This window comes from Gorilla gorilla, chromosome 8, assembly GCF_029281585.2.
Source record: "Gorilla gorilla gorilla isolate KB3781 chromosome 8, NHGRI_mGorGor1-v2.1_pri, whole genome shotgun sequence".
In the NCBI taxonomy this organism is placed as follows: Eukaryota; Metazoa; Chordata; class Mammalia; order Primates; family Hominidae; genus Gorilla; species Gorilla gorilla.
This window is the reverse complement of record NC_073232.2, coordinates 106,793,344-106,809,652: the sequence shown is the minus strand read 5'-3', so window position 1 is coordinate 106,809,652 and position 16,309 is coordinate 106,793,344. Positions and strand designations below refer to the sequence as shown.

Below are 16,309 nucleotides of genomic sequence, written 5' to 3'. Positions count from 1 at the left end.
TCATGATTATCTGCTTTAGAATTATACCCTTCAGTAGTGTAGACTCTAAAGAGTTGACTGGCCTAGGTCAAAATAACATTAGTTCCTAAGCTGCAAGGAACGCTATTATCTTGAAGTCAGAGATTTTGAAAATGTCAATATCATTTTGCAAATGCTACCTAACTATAAAGTCAGACAAATATACTCAAAGGTCACATATGCAAAAGACATCAGCAAAAGCTGACTATAGAAAACTATGCGAGTTACTGGAGTCTTCTAACAGCATTTTTTTTTCTAACAGCATTTAAATAAGGCATTGTAGACCTGGACTAAAGGAACATTAAGTAAGAAATATATATATTGAGTAGACAAACAAATGAAACACCATATTAAATTTCACATTATTTTGAGTATTTTAGGAAAAGTTTTTTTTTAATTGAAAATATACTGTAACAACAACAACAAAAACTGCCATATACTGACCATGTGAATTATCACATATTTCCTACATACTGGGCTCAAGAGAAGATACAGTACAATATTTTAGCTGCCAGTACTGCCAGTCTAAAAAGACTGAAGGCTTAGTGCATTCCTTGGAAGACAAATTTGGCAAACAAAAACAAAGATTATTTCCTTTGTTTCCTTGAGATGCAGTTAAATAAAACAGATATCCCCAAAGTAATGAAGACTCATTTCAAGTAATTACTCTGCTTACCAGTTTTATTTACACAGTAATTGTTATGAGTGGTTTTTAGTGAATTCTTTGTATTTACATTTTATATACACATTTATACTTGAAAGGTAAAGAAACTGTACAATAATAAAAAAATAAGAAAAACAAATACAGTAACTTAGGTCCAACTGAGGAAACAAATACATGAAAGTATGATTAAATTTAGTCAGGTAGTATAACCTGAATGAGATTACTGCCAGAGGTTATATTCCCTCTATCAAGGATACCAATACCAAGGAAGTAGTTACTGGAGTTAAAAGGTCATTCTAAAACCTGCTAAGACCATGGCCACTCCTTCAATATTTTATTATATTTCCAGTCTCCAATAAGTAAGTCCCTATAATAGCAATTACCTTTTGAGGGTTCTACTAGTAGTCCTTAGACTAGAATGACCCATGGGGTAAAAATATATGGGCACCCTAGGGCCCCATACTCCTAAAGAGGCAGTCACTACACTAACAAGGATCGCAGGCTTGTTAGTTTGAAAACTATATACACTAACAGAAATAGCGTGCTTAAGTGTTGTTTCAAACTAAACTGCAACATAAAAACACACTGTAAATCTAACCAAACAGCATGTTATATAGCCATCACTCATAACACTCAAGTGATTTAGTTTAGGTTCAAATTTAAACATAATAGGACCATAGCAATATGTCATTAGAGATCAGAGATCTCTGTCAATCAGATATAGCCTTGCCGCCACCTAAAGATGCGTTCGCTCCCTCATGTATGTCTCTAGTAGCAGTTCCGAAAGCCAATGCATTCACTCTTGGAAAGACAATGTCAATTGTTCTGACATTGCTGTTGGCTACATTTAACTAATTCTATGATATGGTACTAGAGCTCAGGAAATACATCAAGCCAGATCACTCTTTTGAGACCTCCCAAGGGAAACATGTTCCCTGGACAGCACCTGACTGGGAAAAGACTGTTAATGTTGCTATAAAATGCAAAACAGTAAAAGCAGCATTTTCCCCAATTTACTATTCAGTGAGAAAGCCAAGCAGAAACCCAATGCAGCACATTGTGAAGAGTTTCAATGCTCTATTTTCAGCAGTTAAGCCAGGCATACCACCTCCTTCATCTGACCTGGATCCTGCTCTGGACTTCAAGGAAACACACAACTGATTAGCAGTTCAAGAACTCGACATAAAAATAATTCATGCTATGTTTCAATTGGAGGGTCATGACACTGTTGGGCCCACAGGCAAAGCATTCATAAGTCAATTTAATTTAAGCTCATATCTACCTTTTTGGAAATGACTCCCTATGTTACAATGAAAGAATTCATCAAAGAATGATTCAATCATGCAGCACTACTTCCTAGAGTTGGCAGGGAAATCATGCATTTCTTGGCGGTTGAGAGAAGGCTGATCCAAAAACACAGTGAAGAGATGTTCCCATTCCTCAAAGTATTTCACCTCCATGGGCATGATGATTTAAAACCTGCTAAGTTCCCGAACCTATGCAAAGTGGCCAGTGTGAGGAAGCAGAAGTTGGATAACTCATTCAGAGGCTACCAATCTTCCAAAGAGTCACTATCTAGACTAGCAGATAGTGAGGTAGACGAGGCAGTATCAAGACCTTCCTTGAAGAAAGCAATGATGAGTAAAGAAGACGAGGATGGGTTATAGGCAGCATTTAGTGTACCATGTGAAGAGATTAAGATGGCACTGACACACAAAGGAATCAATAACAAGACTAATCTCCTTACACAGCTTCTTCAGGCAACTGAATCAAGAGATAGGATGTAGACTTAGAAAAAAAATTAACTTTACCTTTTTCTTTTATTCTTATTTCCACTGATTAGGAAAAATTATGCATAGAGTTTTACAAGTCACAGATTTAGCTACATATTAGATTTCAAATTTCAAACTGGAGTTAAACAGTGGAAGAATTGTAACTAAAAAATATGAAGTCTTGCCAAGTAGCATGCTGTTTAAGAACTCTCAGGATTCATTACTTTTTACTCTTATCACTGAGAAACATCATATATGTTTTTGGACTTACTCTCAAAGTCAAGTCTTCAATCCACTAAAGTGCAAAGAACTTTCCTTCTACCAGTTATTTATAGCTTTCTTAATGTCAAATTATTAGATGAATAATTTGTTAGACTAGAACCAGAATGGCTAAAATTCTCTGAGTGATAGGAATTCCTTAAGGAAGACAAAAAATTTCCCTTAAAAAACGAATGGACACAATACTATGGAAAAACATCTAAACAAACAATAAACAATCTCCCACCAACATTTCCAGTTCCTAGGTAACTCGAATTTGCCCCAACTTGTGAATGAAAATAAATGACATCTTCAGTGACTTAAATAATTTACAACCAAATTTGTTCATTACTGGTCTATAATATCTTCAAAAGGTCAGAACTGGAAACAATGTCTGTACTATAGTACTTCGGAGGTTAACAGTAGTATTTAACAATCCTACTCTAGCCTCCAGAGTATCTCTGTGGTAACTGTTACAAAAGAAAAGATGTAAAAATTTGAAGTATCTTCAAAGCTATTTTAAAAATTTATTGCATTTTGTTTACTCCAAATTGTGGAGTATAAACTCACCATTTAAACTTTTTCCTTTGAAAAATGACTCTACCTACAAAATAATAGTTTATTAATACTGTCAGTAAGTTACTTATTTCATTTACTTCAGTCATAAAATGTAAAATCAGCAGTTTTCCACCTCTTGATTCTTTTAGGTATCTCCAACATTTTCTTCCACACCTTTTACATAGGAAACAAAAAACCTTTATCCAAAAACCACTTTTTCTATGTCAGTTAGTCTGTCAATTTTGAAGACTAGCTTTTCAAAGCAGGACTACTGTTCTTGTCTCCTTCTTTAATATCCTTCATTACAGATGCAAAGACCTGAAAATTATATGAAATAAAGATTAATCCTCAAAAACTACCACCCAGATTAAAGAGATTTAAATAACTATAGTTCATAAACATGAAAAAGCTTTATTATACTTAACTCTGTCCCCAAAAGTGTGCCATTCTCAAATCCCCTTTATTTTTTTCTGATCATGAAATATGATTAGATTCCAATTTTTACCAATTGCCAACTATTCTGAAATTACTATTTGGTAACATAACATTTTCTGAACCAATAAGACTGTGAATTTAATAATGCCAATTGTTTATATCATTCATGGATTGAGTGATACTGCTATCCTTTTATGTCACTTAACTTAGATTGCCAATGCTTTTACTTTCCTAACAAGACTAAGCATCTAAAAGCCAGGACCATACATTATATATTCTTTCAACTACAAACCCTAGTACACAGTAGGTATTTAATATAATAAAATTGTTGTCTATTTGAAATACCAAAGTAATAACTACTCTGGCAAATAAATGACTACTGTGGGTTGTACTTCACTAAATTGATATTATTGGACTTAAATAAAATAAAGCCCAGCCAGGTGCAGTGGCTCATGCCTGTAATCACAGCACTTTGGGAGGCTGAGGCGGGCAGATCACAAGGTCAGGAGATCAAGACCATCCTGGCTAACATGGTGAAACCCCGTCTCTACTAAAAATACAAAAAATTAGCTGGGCGTGGTGGCACGTGCCTGTAATCCCAGCTACTCGGGAGACTGAGGCAAAAGAATTGCTTGAACCCGGGAGACGGCGGTTGTAGTGAGCCAAGATCACACCACTGCACTCCAGCCTGGGCGACAGAGTAAGATTCCGTCTCAAAATAAAATAAAATAGGCCAGGCGCGGTGGCTGATGCCTGTAATCCCAACACTTTGGGAGGCCAAGACAGGTGGATCACAAGGTCAGGAGATTGAGACAATCCTGGCTAACACAGTGAAACCCCATCTCTACTAAAAATACAAAAAATTAGCCGGGCGTGGTGGCGGGCACCTGTAGTCCCAGCTACTTGGGAGGCTGAGGCAGGAGAATGGTGTGAACCTAGGAGGTGGAGCTTGCAGTGAGCCGAGATCACACCACTGCACTCCAGCCTGGGTGACAGAGTGAGATTCCGTCTCAAATAAAATAAAATAAAATAAAATAAAATAAAATAAAATAAGCCCTATGTTTGGATAGCTGCAAAGTGGGCAATTTGATTTAACCTCTTGCTTCTCAGAAGTCAAAAATTAGTTTTAAAAGACATATTTTTAAGTACTAACTTTTAAGAAATACCTAACTTTTTTACAATAAGTCAACTGCTTTAACACGTCTATTAAAGATAAGAAAATGTCACTCTACCTGAGCCCATTTTTTGGTGCTATTCTGCATCTGAATGGCTGCAATACAACTGAACAGCTTTTCCGATGTGATATCTTCTGGCAATTTAGTTAGAAACTGTGCTATATGAATAAAGTCCATCTGCAGGAGAATATCTTCATATAATCGGAGGATTCCTAATCCAGTCCTAAATAAAAATTCTTCCCCATCTCTGCAAAATACATCCCAGACTCGACAGGCCAGATCAAGTGGTAGTGATTTGCTATATAGTGTGAAGATCCTAAAATTAGAGGGAAAAATGGTCACTGAAATTTTTCATTCATTGACTCATTTACTCAGTAAGCATCTCTATAAAAAAAGAACAGTGCTTAATTAGGGATAAGAAGGCAAATAACATATGGCTTTCCCATCCTGGCCAACATGGTGAAACCCTGTCTCTACTAAAAATACAAAAATTAGCTGGGCATGGTGGCACACACCTATAGTCCCAGCTACGTGGGAGGCTGAGGCAGGAGAATCGCTCGAACCCAGGAGGCGGAGGTTGCAGTGAGCCGAGATCATGCCACTGCACTCCAGCCTGGTGATAGAGTGAGACTCCATCTCAAAAAAAAAAAAAAAAAAAAAAAGGCTTCCTCCCTCAAACTTGAGTAGTGGGAAATTAAATAATAAATAACAAAATTATGTGAATTTACAACTTTATGTAGAGGAAAGGCCTAATATATACTAGAGTGGTAGAACAGTCTGGTAGTTAAGGGTATGAGCTATGAAACCAGAATGCCTGAATTTGAATCCTGAATTTGCCACTTATTAGTTGTGTTACCTTGAGCAGGATAGTTGTCTTTACTGTGCCTCAGTTTCTTAATTAGTAAACTATAAGAAAACTACCTACCTCTTAGGATTGTTTTAAAAATTATAGTAGTTAATAAACGTAAAAGTGTTTACATCAGCGTTTGGCATGTAAGAAATGCTAAATAACAATTATTATTATTGTATGAAGAACTCAAATATCATCTTTTAGTAACCTAATATAAACTCAAAGTCTGACTTCTCTCTTTTCTCTTCCCCTTGCACAAACATCCATTGTTTTGTTTTGTCTTTTTCCTCCACCCAGCTTTATTTACTACTTCTTTTGAAGCATGTATACCTTCCAATAGAATCACCAAAATGGTTTTTCCCAACCTTTCTGACAATGTCTGACCATGTAATTCTTTATCCAGTGGTTCTCTGGGAGCCATTCTGGTTGGGGGAAGTGGGGAGAGTAAGTATTACAGGACTTGTCTTGAAGTTGCCTTGGCAAAGAAAGTATACAATTGTTTACACTGATTGTGTGTTTATTTGAGGTAGTGCTGATGGGGTTTGAGGAAGGGAACTAAAAGCTTCCTCGCCAAAATAATTTTTTAAAAAATCCTTTTGCACTGCCACTTATTCATTCCTATCCCACAAAAATGTCTCTGGGATTTGTATATAATAAACTCAACAGAGACATGAAACAAAAGTCCATCCCTACCTCTTAAATTACAAACACGTATTTAATCATATGACAAAAACCACTTTTGGTAGTATAAAACTCACTGTTCAAAATGAGAAGTGCCTAGGCTCAGGTTCTAGTATACAGTACTTACTCTTTATTAGTTCTCTCCTGTCCGCCACATCAGTTGTGATCCTGCTATCCCCCATGCTCACACTTCTCAAGACTGACAATGGAGGATTTTTTTTTCCTTCTTAATGGAATTAGTATTTAAACTTGGATCTCAGTCCCATAATATTAAAAAACCCTTCTCCCATTTTCTTGGGTCCTTCCCTGAGTAACTCTAATGTTCTTGGGGGACGGGAAGAGAATACATTGAAAAATAACTTAAATTTTTTTTTTTTTTAATGGAGTTTTGCTCTTGTTGCTCAGGCTGGAGTGCAATGGCAAAATCTCAGCTCACCGCAACCTCCACCTCCCGGGTTCAAGCGATTCTCCTGCCTCAGCCTCCCGAGTAGCTGGGATTACAGGTATGGACGACCACGCCCGGCTAATTTTGTATTTTTAGTAGAGACGGCGTTTCTCCATGTTGGTCAGGCTGGTCTCGAATTCTCGACCTGAGGTGATCTGCCTGCCTTGGACTCCCAAAGTGCTGGGATTACAGGCATGAGCCACTGTGCCCAGCCAATAACTTAATTTTTAAAAAAGCCTAAATCAGTCGGGTCTGGTGGCTCACGCCTGTAATCTCAGCCTTTGGGAGGCCAATGTGGGAGGATTGCTTGCATCCAGGAGTTCAAGGCCAGCCTGGGCAACATAGTGAGACCCCATCTCTATAAAATAGCAAAAATTAGTTGGGTGTAGTGGTTTGCCTGTAGCCCCAGATACTCGAGAGGCTGAGGTGGGCAGACTGCTTAAGCCTGGGATTTTGAGGCTGCAGTGAGCTGTGATCATGCCACTGCACTCAGCCTGGGTGACAGAGTGGGAGCCTGTCTCAAAAAAATTAAAAAAAAAAAAAATCCTGAACCAAAGAAGACCTGAGAAGACACATTTGACCAATGCCATTATTTATTTTTCTACATTAAAGCTTAATACCATTTACGTGAAACCCACTGGTTGTGAATTGTTAAGAATTAAAGTTTAAATATGTCATCTGTACTCTTCCCCCCTCCTCAAATTATCATGTGAATTCTTTTTTTTTTTTTTTTTTTTTTGGAGACACAGTCTTGCTCTATTTCCCAGGCTACAGTGAAGTGGCAGGATCTCGGCTCACTGCAACCTCTGCCTCCTGGGTTCAAGAGATTCTCATGCCTCAGCCTCCCGAGTAGCTGGGATTACAGGTGCCTGACACCACACCTGGCTAATTTTTGTATTTTTAGTAGAGACAGGGTTTCACCATATTGTCCAGGCTGGTCTTGAACTCCTGACCTCAGAAGATCCACCCGCCTCGGCCTCCCAAAGTGCTGGGATTACAGGTATGAGCCACCTGTAACAGGATTACAGGTGTGAGCCTCTGCACCCATGTGTATTCTTAACAACAACCTGTCTTAAGATCAACTGCTCCATCTCTTTGGCAAAATTCACCCACCATTCTATAATCTACTGGGTATTGCTTGAAAGGCAAACTCTCCAAGTTAAAACAAAAGATTTTCAACAGAAAAGATGATAAAAGACATTAGTGCCTAAATAAGGCATCATTCTTCTATCAGAAAACTGGATACATTAATAATAGGTACAAAAATAATAAGGAGTAAACTTAGGAGTAAATTTAACCAAGGAGGTGAAAGACCTCTACAAGGAAAACACTGATGAAAGAAATTGAAGAGGATACAAACAAATGGAAAGACATCCCATGTTCATAGATTGGAAGAATTAATATTGTTCAAATGACAATACTACCCAATATAATCTATAGATTCCATAAAATCCCTATCAAAATACCAATGACACTCTTCACAGAAATAAAAAAAACCATCCTAACATTTATATAAAACCTCAAAAGACTTCAAACAACAAAAGTAATCTTGAGAAAAGAAGAAAAAAAAAAGCTGGAGGCATTAGACTACCAGATCTCAAAATACACTACAAAGCCATAGTAACCCAAACAGAATAGTACTGGCATAAAAACAGATACATAGAAAAATGGCACAGAATAGAGAACCCAGAAGTTAATCCACACTATCTATAGCCAACTGATTTTTGACAAAGATGCCAAGAACACTAATTCAGGAAAGGACAGTCTCTTCAATAAATGGTGCTGGGGGAAAAGCTGGATATGCATATGAAAATTAAACAAAACAAAACTAGACCCCCACTTCTCACCCTATACAAAAGTCAACTGAAGATGGATCAAAGACCTAAATGTAAGACACAAAACTGTAAAACTATCAGAAGAAAACATAGGGGAAATGCTTCAGGACATTAGTCTTGGAAAAAATGTTATTAGTAAGATCTCAGAAGTATAGGCACCAAAACCAAAAATAAACAAATTCCCATTTTTAGATTATATCAAACTAAAAAGCTTCTGCACACCAAATAAAGCAATCAATAGCATTAAAAAAAACCCACAGAATGGGAAAAAATATCTGCAAACTATTCATCTGACAGGAAATTAATAGGCAAAATATATGAGGAACTTAAACATCTCAACAGCAAAAGAAAAAAAAAAAAAAAAAAAAGGCCAGGCACCATGGCTCATGCCTGTAATCCCAGCATTTTGGGAAGCTGAGACGGTGGATCACTTGAGGTCAGGAGTTCCAGACCAGCCTGGCCAACATGGTGAAATCCCATCTCTACTAAAAATACAAAAATTAGCCAGGTCTGGTGCACACCTGTAGTCCCAGCTACTTGGGTGGCTGAAGCACAAGAATCACTTGAACCCTGAAGGTGGAGGTTGCAGTGAGCCAAGATCGCCCCACTGCACTCCAGCCTGGGCGACAGAGAGCAGAGAATGACTCCGTTACACACACACACACACACACACACACAATCAATCCAGCTAAAAAATGGGCAAATGATCTGAACAGACATTGCTCAAAAGAAGACACACAAATGACCAACAGATATATTTTAAAATGCTCAACATAATTAAGCATCAGGGAAATGCAAATCAAAAGCATAATGAGGTATCCTCTTACCCCAGTTAGGATAGCTATTATCAAAAAGACAAAAAATAACAAATGCTGGCAAGGATGCAAAGAAAAGGGAACTCTTATACACTGTTGTTGTGAATGTAAAGTACAGCCACTATGGAGAACAGTATGGCGATTCCTCAGAAAACTACAAATAGAACGACCATATGATCCAGCAATGACACTACTGGGTATACACCCAAAGGAATTGAAATCAGTATGTTTAAGATAGGTCTGCACTCCCATGTTTACTGCAGCACTATTCACAATAGCCAAGATATGGAATCAACCTGAGTATCCAACAACAGATGAATGGATAAAGAAAATGTGGTACATACACACAATGGAATGCTACTAAGCCACAAAAAAGAATGAAATCCTGTCATTTGTGGCAACATGGATAGAACCAGAGGACACTATGTTAAGTGAAATACTGCATGTTCTCATTCATATGCAGAAGCTAAAAAATGCTAGTCACTCTCTTTTTCTTTCTTTTTTTTTTTTTCTCAGAGACAGGGTCTGGTTCTGTTGCTCAGGCTGGAATATAGTGGTACAATATCAGCTCACTTGAGCCTCCTAGGCTCAAGCCAGCCTCCCACCTCAGCCTCCCAAGTAGCTGGGACTACAGGTGATGCCACCATGTACCATACAGCTAATTTTTGTATTTTTTGTAGAGATGGGGTTTCGCCATCTTGCCTAGGCTGGTCTCAAACTCCTGAGCTCAAGCATTCAGCCTGCTGCAGCCTCCCAAAGTGCTAGGATTATGAGCATGAGCCATCGCACTGGCCAGGTGATCTCATAAAAGTAAAAAGTAGAACAGAGGATACTAGAGGCTGGGAAGGGTGGAGAGAAGGAAGAGATAGGCTGAAATTTGTTAAAATATACAAAATTACAGCCACATAGGAGGAATAAGTTCTAGTGTTCTATAGCACTGTAGGGTAACTATAGTTAACAATAACATATGGTTTCAAATAGGACAACTATACTGAATGCTCCTAACACAAAGAAATGATAAATGTTTGAGATGATGGATATGCTAATTACCCTGATCTCATCACTATACATTATATGTACAGAAACATCACTATGTACCCCATGGATATGTACAATTATTATGTGTCAACTAAAAAAGAATTTTAAAAATTCAAAAGAGTGAAAAGAAAAAAATCTTAATTCCATTAAACCACATAGCTTAAGAAATTAACTTTTAGAAAATGTAATATACATTGTTACATTGTTGCAATTACGGTTTTTTTGTTTAGCTTTTTTTTTTTTTTTTTTTTTGAGACGGAGTCTTGCTCTGTAGCCCAGGCTGGAGTGCAGTGGCGTGATCCCAGCTCACTGCAACCTTGGCCTCCTGGGTTCAAGCGATTCTCGTGCCTCAGCCTCCTGACTCACTGCAACCTTGGCCTCCTGGGTTCAAGCAATTCTCGTGCCTCAGCCTCCCGAGTGGCTGGGACTACAGGCATAGGCCACCACATCCGGCTAATTTTTGTATTTTTAGTAGAAACAGGGTTTCACCATGTTGGCCGGGCTGGTCTGGAACTCCTGAGCTCAGGTGATTTGCCCACCACGGCTTCCCAAAGTGCTAGGATTACAGGCATGAGCCACCATGCCCAGCCATTATATTTTCTTTAAAAAATGTTTATTTATATTGTATAATACTTGAACAGCAATGATTCGACCTTCACTATGACATTCTACTTCCGCATCTCAATTTCTTCGGCTCTAAAATGATGAATTTGGATTACTTCCAGTTCTAAAATCCCACCTCTCTTACAACGAAAAAAACCCTAAATATTCTTCTTCAGTAAAATCAGTGTTGGTCATGTTGTAGTTAACTTTATAAAGAATATGGTTTCTGGAACTGGACTGCTGAGGTTTTAGTTTCTATTCTGCCATTTATTAACTGTGAAATATTAGGTATGGTACTCAAGCCTATCAAAATTTCAGTATCAATTATCCAGGCATGGTGACACATACCTGTAATCCCAACTACTCAGGAGGCTGAGGTGGGAGGAATACTTGAGCCCAGGAGTTCCAGGTGGGAGGAGCTGTGATTGCGCCACTGCACTCCAACCCGGGCAACAGAACTAGACTCTGTCTCAAAAAATAAAAAATAAAAATAAAATTTTTTAATGAAAGAAAAAATAAAAAACAAAATTTCAGGTTCCCCATCAGTACGTGGTATAAATTACAGTATATATCTTTTTTTTTTTTTTTTAATGGAGTCTCGCTCTGTCTAGAGTGCTGTGGTGCGATCTCAACTCACTGCAACCTCCAACTCCCTGGTTCAAGAGATTCTCCAACCTTAGCCTCCCAAGTATCTGGTACTGCAGGCATGCACCACCATGCCTGGCTAATTTTTGTATTTTTAGTAGAAATGGGGTTTCACCATGTTGGCCAGGATGGTCTCGATCTCCTGACCTCATGATCTGCCCGCCTCGGCCTCCCAAAGTGCTGGGATTACAGGCGTGAGCCATCACGCCCGGGTTTACAGTACATATCTTATGTGGTTGTTCTGATTAAACAGAAAAAAAGTATGTGTGGTAGAAACTGGCTGTTTACCAAACCATTTCTTTTTCTTTCTGGGCAAACAGCTAAACCACATTTTGCATCTTCACTTGCAGTTAGTTGTGGCCACATGACTGAGTCCTGGCCAGTGGAATGTGAGAGGAGGAGACGCGTAATACCTCTAGGCTTAGCTTCCCAAAATCTCCCCTTGTGAGTCTCCTTGTTCTCTCCCCTTCTGTGAAAACCCTGGAAATGCCTTGTTAAAGATGGTGGAAGTAAAAAATGGAAGGAACGTTGGTGCCTGGATTACAGGTTGTAGGAGAGCTGTATGCCTATTAGGAACACCATTAATATCATTAGTCTTAATATGACAAACAAAAAGTCTAAAAAACTTTGAACTTTAAACGCAAGTAATAAAATGGTGATCCTGTCTGCAGTATACATGATTTGGCAACATACGTAATTTTTTTTTTTTAATAGGATCTCGTTCTGTCACCCAGGCTGGAGGACAGTGGTGCAATCATAGCTCACTGTAACTTTAAACTCCTGTGCTCAAGCAATCCTCCCACCTCAGCCTCCTGAGTAGCTGGGACTACAGGAATGCACAACTATGTCTGGCTAATTTTTTTATTTTTATTTTTTGTAGAAATGGGGTCTTGCTGTGGTGCCCAGGCTGGTCTCAAACTCCTGGCCTCCAGCAATCCTCCCACCTTGGCCTCCCAAAGTGCTGGGACTACAGGCGTCAGCCACTGCACTTGGCCTTTTTTTTTTTTTTAAGCGAGAGGAAGTCTAGGAAATAAAATTGTGTGTGGAACAGTAAAAAGCTGAGCTATTCATATGTGTAACTTGGAGAAAGTATATCGTATTTACATTTATTACATTTTTTAAAAAAATTTCAGACAATATGTAAGAAGGGAGATCAAATTAAAAAATTCAAACTGGTGTCATCTTGGGGGAAAAAAAGCTGGATAAAGCCTTGAAATAAAAAGAAACAATATGAAGCCCTTAGTCAAGAAACACTATTATAACTACCATAAGCCCTTGTGTGTTAATAATAAAATAAATAGCAACTAACTCTGAGAGCTTAGTATGTGCTAGGCATTGAATGAGATAATCCATGTAAAACACCCTCGCTACAACTCAAGATAAAGATAATATTATTCCCAGTTTATAGACAAAAAACTGAAACACAAACTGAGAGAGTCTGATTTCAACCCAGAGTCTATGCTCTTTTTTTTTTTTTTTTGAGATAGAGTTTCGCTCTGTTGCCCAGGCTGCAGTACAGGGGTGTGATCTCGGTTCACTGCAACATCTGCCTCTCAGGTTCCAACAATTGTCCTGCTGCAGCCTACAGCGACTACACCCAGCTAAGTTCTTTTTTTTTTTTTTTTTGAGCTGGAGTCTCGAGCTGTCACAAGGCTGGAGTGCAGTATCGCAATCTTGCCTCACTGCAACCTCCCGCCTCCTGGGTTCAAGCGATTCTCCTGCCTCAGCCTCCCGGGTAGCTGGGATTACAGGTGCATGCCACTATACCTGGCTAATTTTTGTACTTTTAGTAGAGACAGGGTTTCACCATGTTAGGCTGGTCTCGAACTCCTGACCTCGTGATCCACCCGCCAAAGTGCTAAGATTACAGGCATGAGCCACCGTGCCTGGCCAAGACTAAGTTTTTGTATATTTAGTAGAGACGGGGTTTCGCCATGTGGGACAGGCTGGTCTTGAACTCCTGACCTCAGGTGATCCGCCCACCTCGGCCTCCCAAAGTGCTGGGATTACAGACATGAGCCACCACACCCAGCCGAGTCCATGCTCTTAATCATATGCGTCCCCACAAAAATTTGGAAGTTTCTAAATTTGTAAAAGAAGGCTCTTTATATGTAAAATCCTGCACGAGATTTACTCTAGTTCCTAAAACACACAAAAAGTTATACTTTATTTCCTTTTCATTATTATATATTATGTATGTTATGACTTACCAGTCTATCAAGTATATATCTGGTGTAAGACTGTAAGATTTGAAGTGAAGAAATAATTTGGAGAGATTTTCTTCAAAGAATACTTCAAATGTTGCAAAATATTTCAACATCTAAAGATTAAAAAATCAATAAAATTATGAAAGTATATAGTCTAGAAATAAAGAAATTAAACGCTTAAACACTAACAGGAAGTCTTGCTCATTAAGAATCTCATCTTTTTCTGAGTCTTCTCAGCAAACATTCATTAATAAACTATAATATAATGATAAGTTTATATTAGATTAGATTATCTTAGCCTTCTAATTATTGTTTTTCACTCTAAGAGGGCATTCAAACTACAGAAACAAACAAAGGAAAACATGATCCATTCATACCATGCTGTGATCCACACGAAAAAAGGCCAACTGGCATGGCTTATTCAGGAGATTGGCAAATGCGATAAAGGCATCTGCCTCTTCCAAATTGAGAATGAGTACTGCTGCAATGAAGGACATCCCTTGGACCTTCAAACGGAGAAAAAATTAGTCAAAATGGACTTACAATAATAAATCTATATAGTTTATTTTATTGTACTCCTGAAAAATTACAGTGACATTACAAAGTAGAATTAACCAAGATTTCTTTTTTCCTTCCCAGCAAAGGTAAATACAGAGAGCCCCTAATGATTATGAAATCTCCCTAATTTCTTGTTCATATGGTGTGGTTTTTCAACATTAGGGAGACTTTTTGAAAAAGAAAAAAGTATCAGATTTTACTGCTACAAAAGGCTATCTCAGTGTATTACCTAGCTTTCATTTCCTCTCAGTCTGAATTCTTTCAAAATAGAGTACAGAATCACAAAATTTAATAAAAATCAGGTGATTATTTTCATTGTTATAACACATCTGAGTAAAAAATGAAGAACTCAGAATAAAGGAGATCTCTCAGAAGTGCTGCTGAAATACCAAGAAAGGAGACGTTGTGGGGGTTGAGCCTGGAGTCCTGGAAAAGCAAGAGACAGAAATAGAAAAAAACCTAAAATGGAAAAGAAGCATGAACTAAGACACAAAAATGGGAACAATAGGACCAGCTCAGCTGGAGTAAGGAAAGGCATTTAAAGAAGGTAGGATGTGTTTATGTTGTGAAAGACCTTGAGTAAAAGGCTAAGCTGTATAGATGTTTGCTTCTTGCTTGTAAGTTATTGGCAGCTATCATATACTTCTTCTCCTGTGTTTTTTTTTTTTTTTTTTGGTTTCTTTTTTTTGAAGCAGGGTCTCACTCAGTCACCTAGGCTGGAATGCAGTGGCATGATATCATCTCACTGCAACCTCTGCCTCCCAGCTCTAGCTATCCTCCTGCCTCAGCCTCCTGAGTAGCTGAGACTATGGGTTTGTACCACCACGCCTGTCCAGCCCATACATTTCTTTAATTAAAAAAAAAAAGTTATCAAACACTTACTTCTGGAAGAGATTTGTATAATGGACTTACGCAGTGAGACCATTAAGAATAACTGCAATGGGCCAGGCGCAGTGGCTCACGCCTGTAATCCCAACACTTTGGGAGGCCGAGGCGGGCGGATCACCTGAGGTCAGGAGTTCAAGACCAGCCTGGCTAACATGGTGAAACCCTGTCTCTACTAAAAATACAAAAAATTAACCGGGCGTGGTGGCAGGTGCCTGTAGTCCTAGCTACTCGGGAGGCTGAGGCAGGAGAATGGCGTGAACCTGGGAGGCGGAGCTTGCAGTAAGCCAAGATTGCGCCACGGCACTCCAGACTGGGTGACAGAGCGAGACTCGGTCTCAAAAAAAAAGAACAACTGCAGTGATAACTCTGTCTCTTGTTCCCAGCCAAGTGTTTTGAAAGCGATGCCTACAATCACTATCTCTACTTTCTCAGCTCCTTTTTATTTTTCTATTTTTTTGAGATGGAGTTTCGCTCTTTTAGCCCAGGCTGGAGTGCAATGGTGTGATCTCAGCTCACTGCAACCTCCGCCTCCCGGATTCAAGCGATTCTCCTGCCTCAGCCTCCCGAGTAGCTGGGATTACAGGCATGTGCCACCACCTCGGCTAATTTTGTATTTTTAGTAGAGACGGGGTTTCTCCATGTTGGTCAGGCTGGTCTTGAACTCCCGACCTCAGGTGATCCACCCACCTCGGCCTCCCAAAGTGCTGGGATTACAGGCGTGAGCCACTGCACCCGGCTCTCAGCTCCCCTTTCACTCTTTAACACACTTCAGTATGTATTCCCACTCCATTACCATACTATTTTGAGATTTCTCTTGCCAGCATGACCAATGATACTTATTGAAAAACCCAGTGGGTGCTATCT

General features: G+C 38.8%; 1 protein-coding gene across 4 annotated transcripts in view; it reads right to left on the bottom strand.

Annotated features, from left to right (window-relative positions):
• Positions 1–681: 681 nt before the first annotated feature.
• TBC1D12 (TBC1 domain family member 12) overlaps positions 682–16,309 on the bottom strand; it is a 131,044-nt gene continuing 115,416 nt past the window's right edge. For all 4 annotated transcript variants that reach the window (XM_031015655.3, XM_055352519.2, XM_055352521.2 and 1 more), the window contains 4 exons: positions 14,377–14,505; positions 14,003–14,112; positions 4,938–5,196; positions 682–3,588 (listed from right to left, as the gene is read on the bottom strand). In XM_031015655.3, coding sequence (XP_030871515.3) covers positions 3,520–3,588; positions 4,938–5,196; positions 14,003–14,112; positions 14,377–14,505 — 567 coding nt within the window. In that variant the 3' untranslated portion in view covers positions 682–3,519. The remainder of the gene's footprint in view (positions 3,589–4,937; positions 5,197–14,002; positions 14,113–14,376; positions 14,506–16,309) is intronic.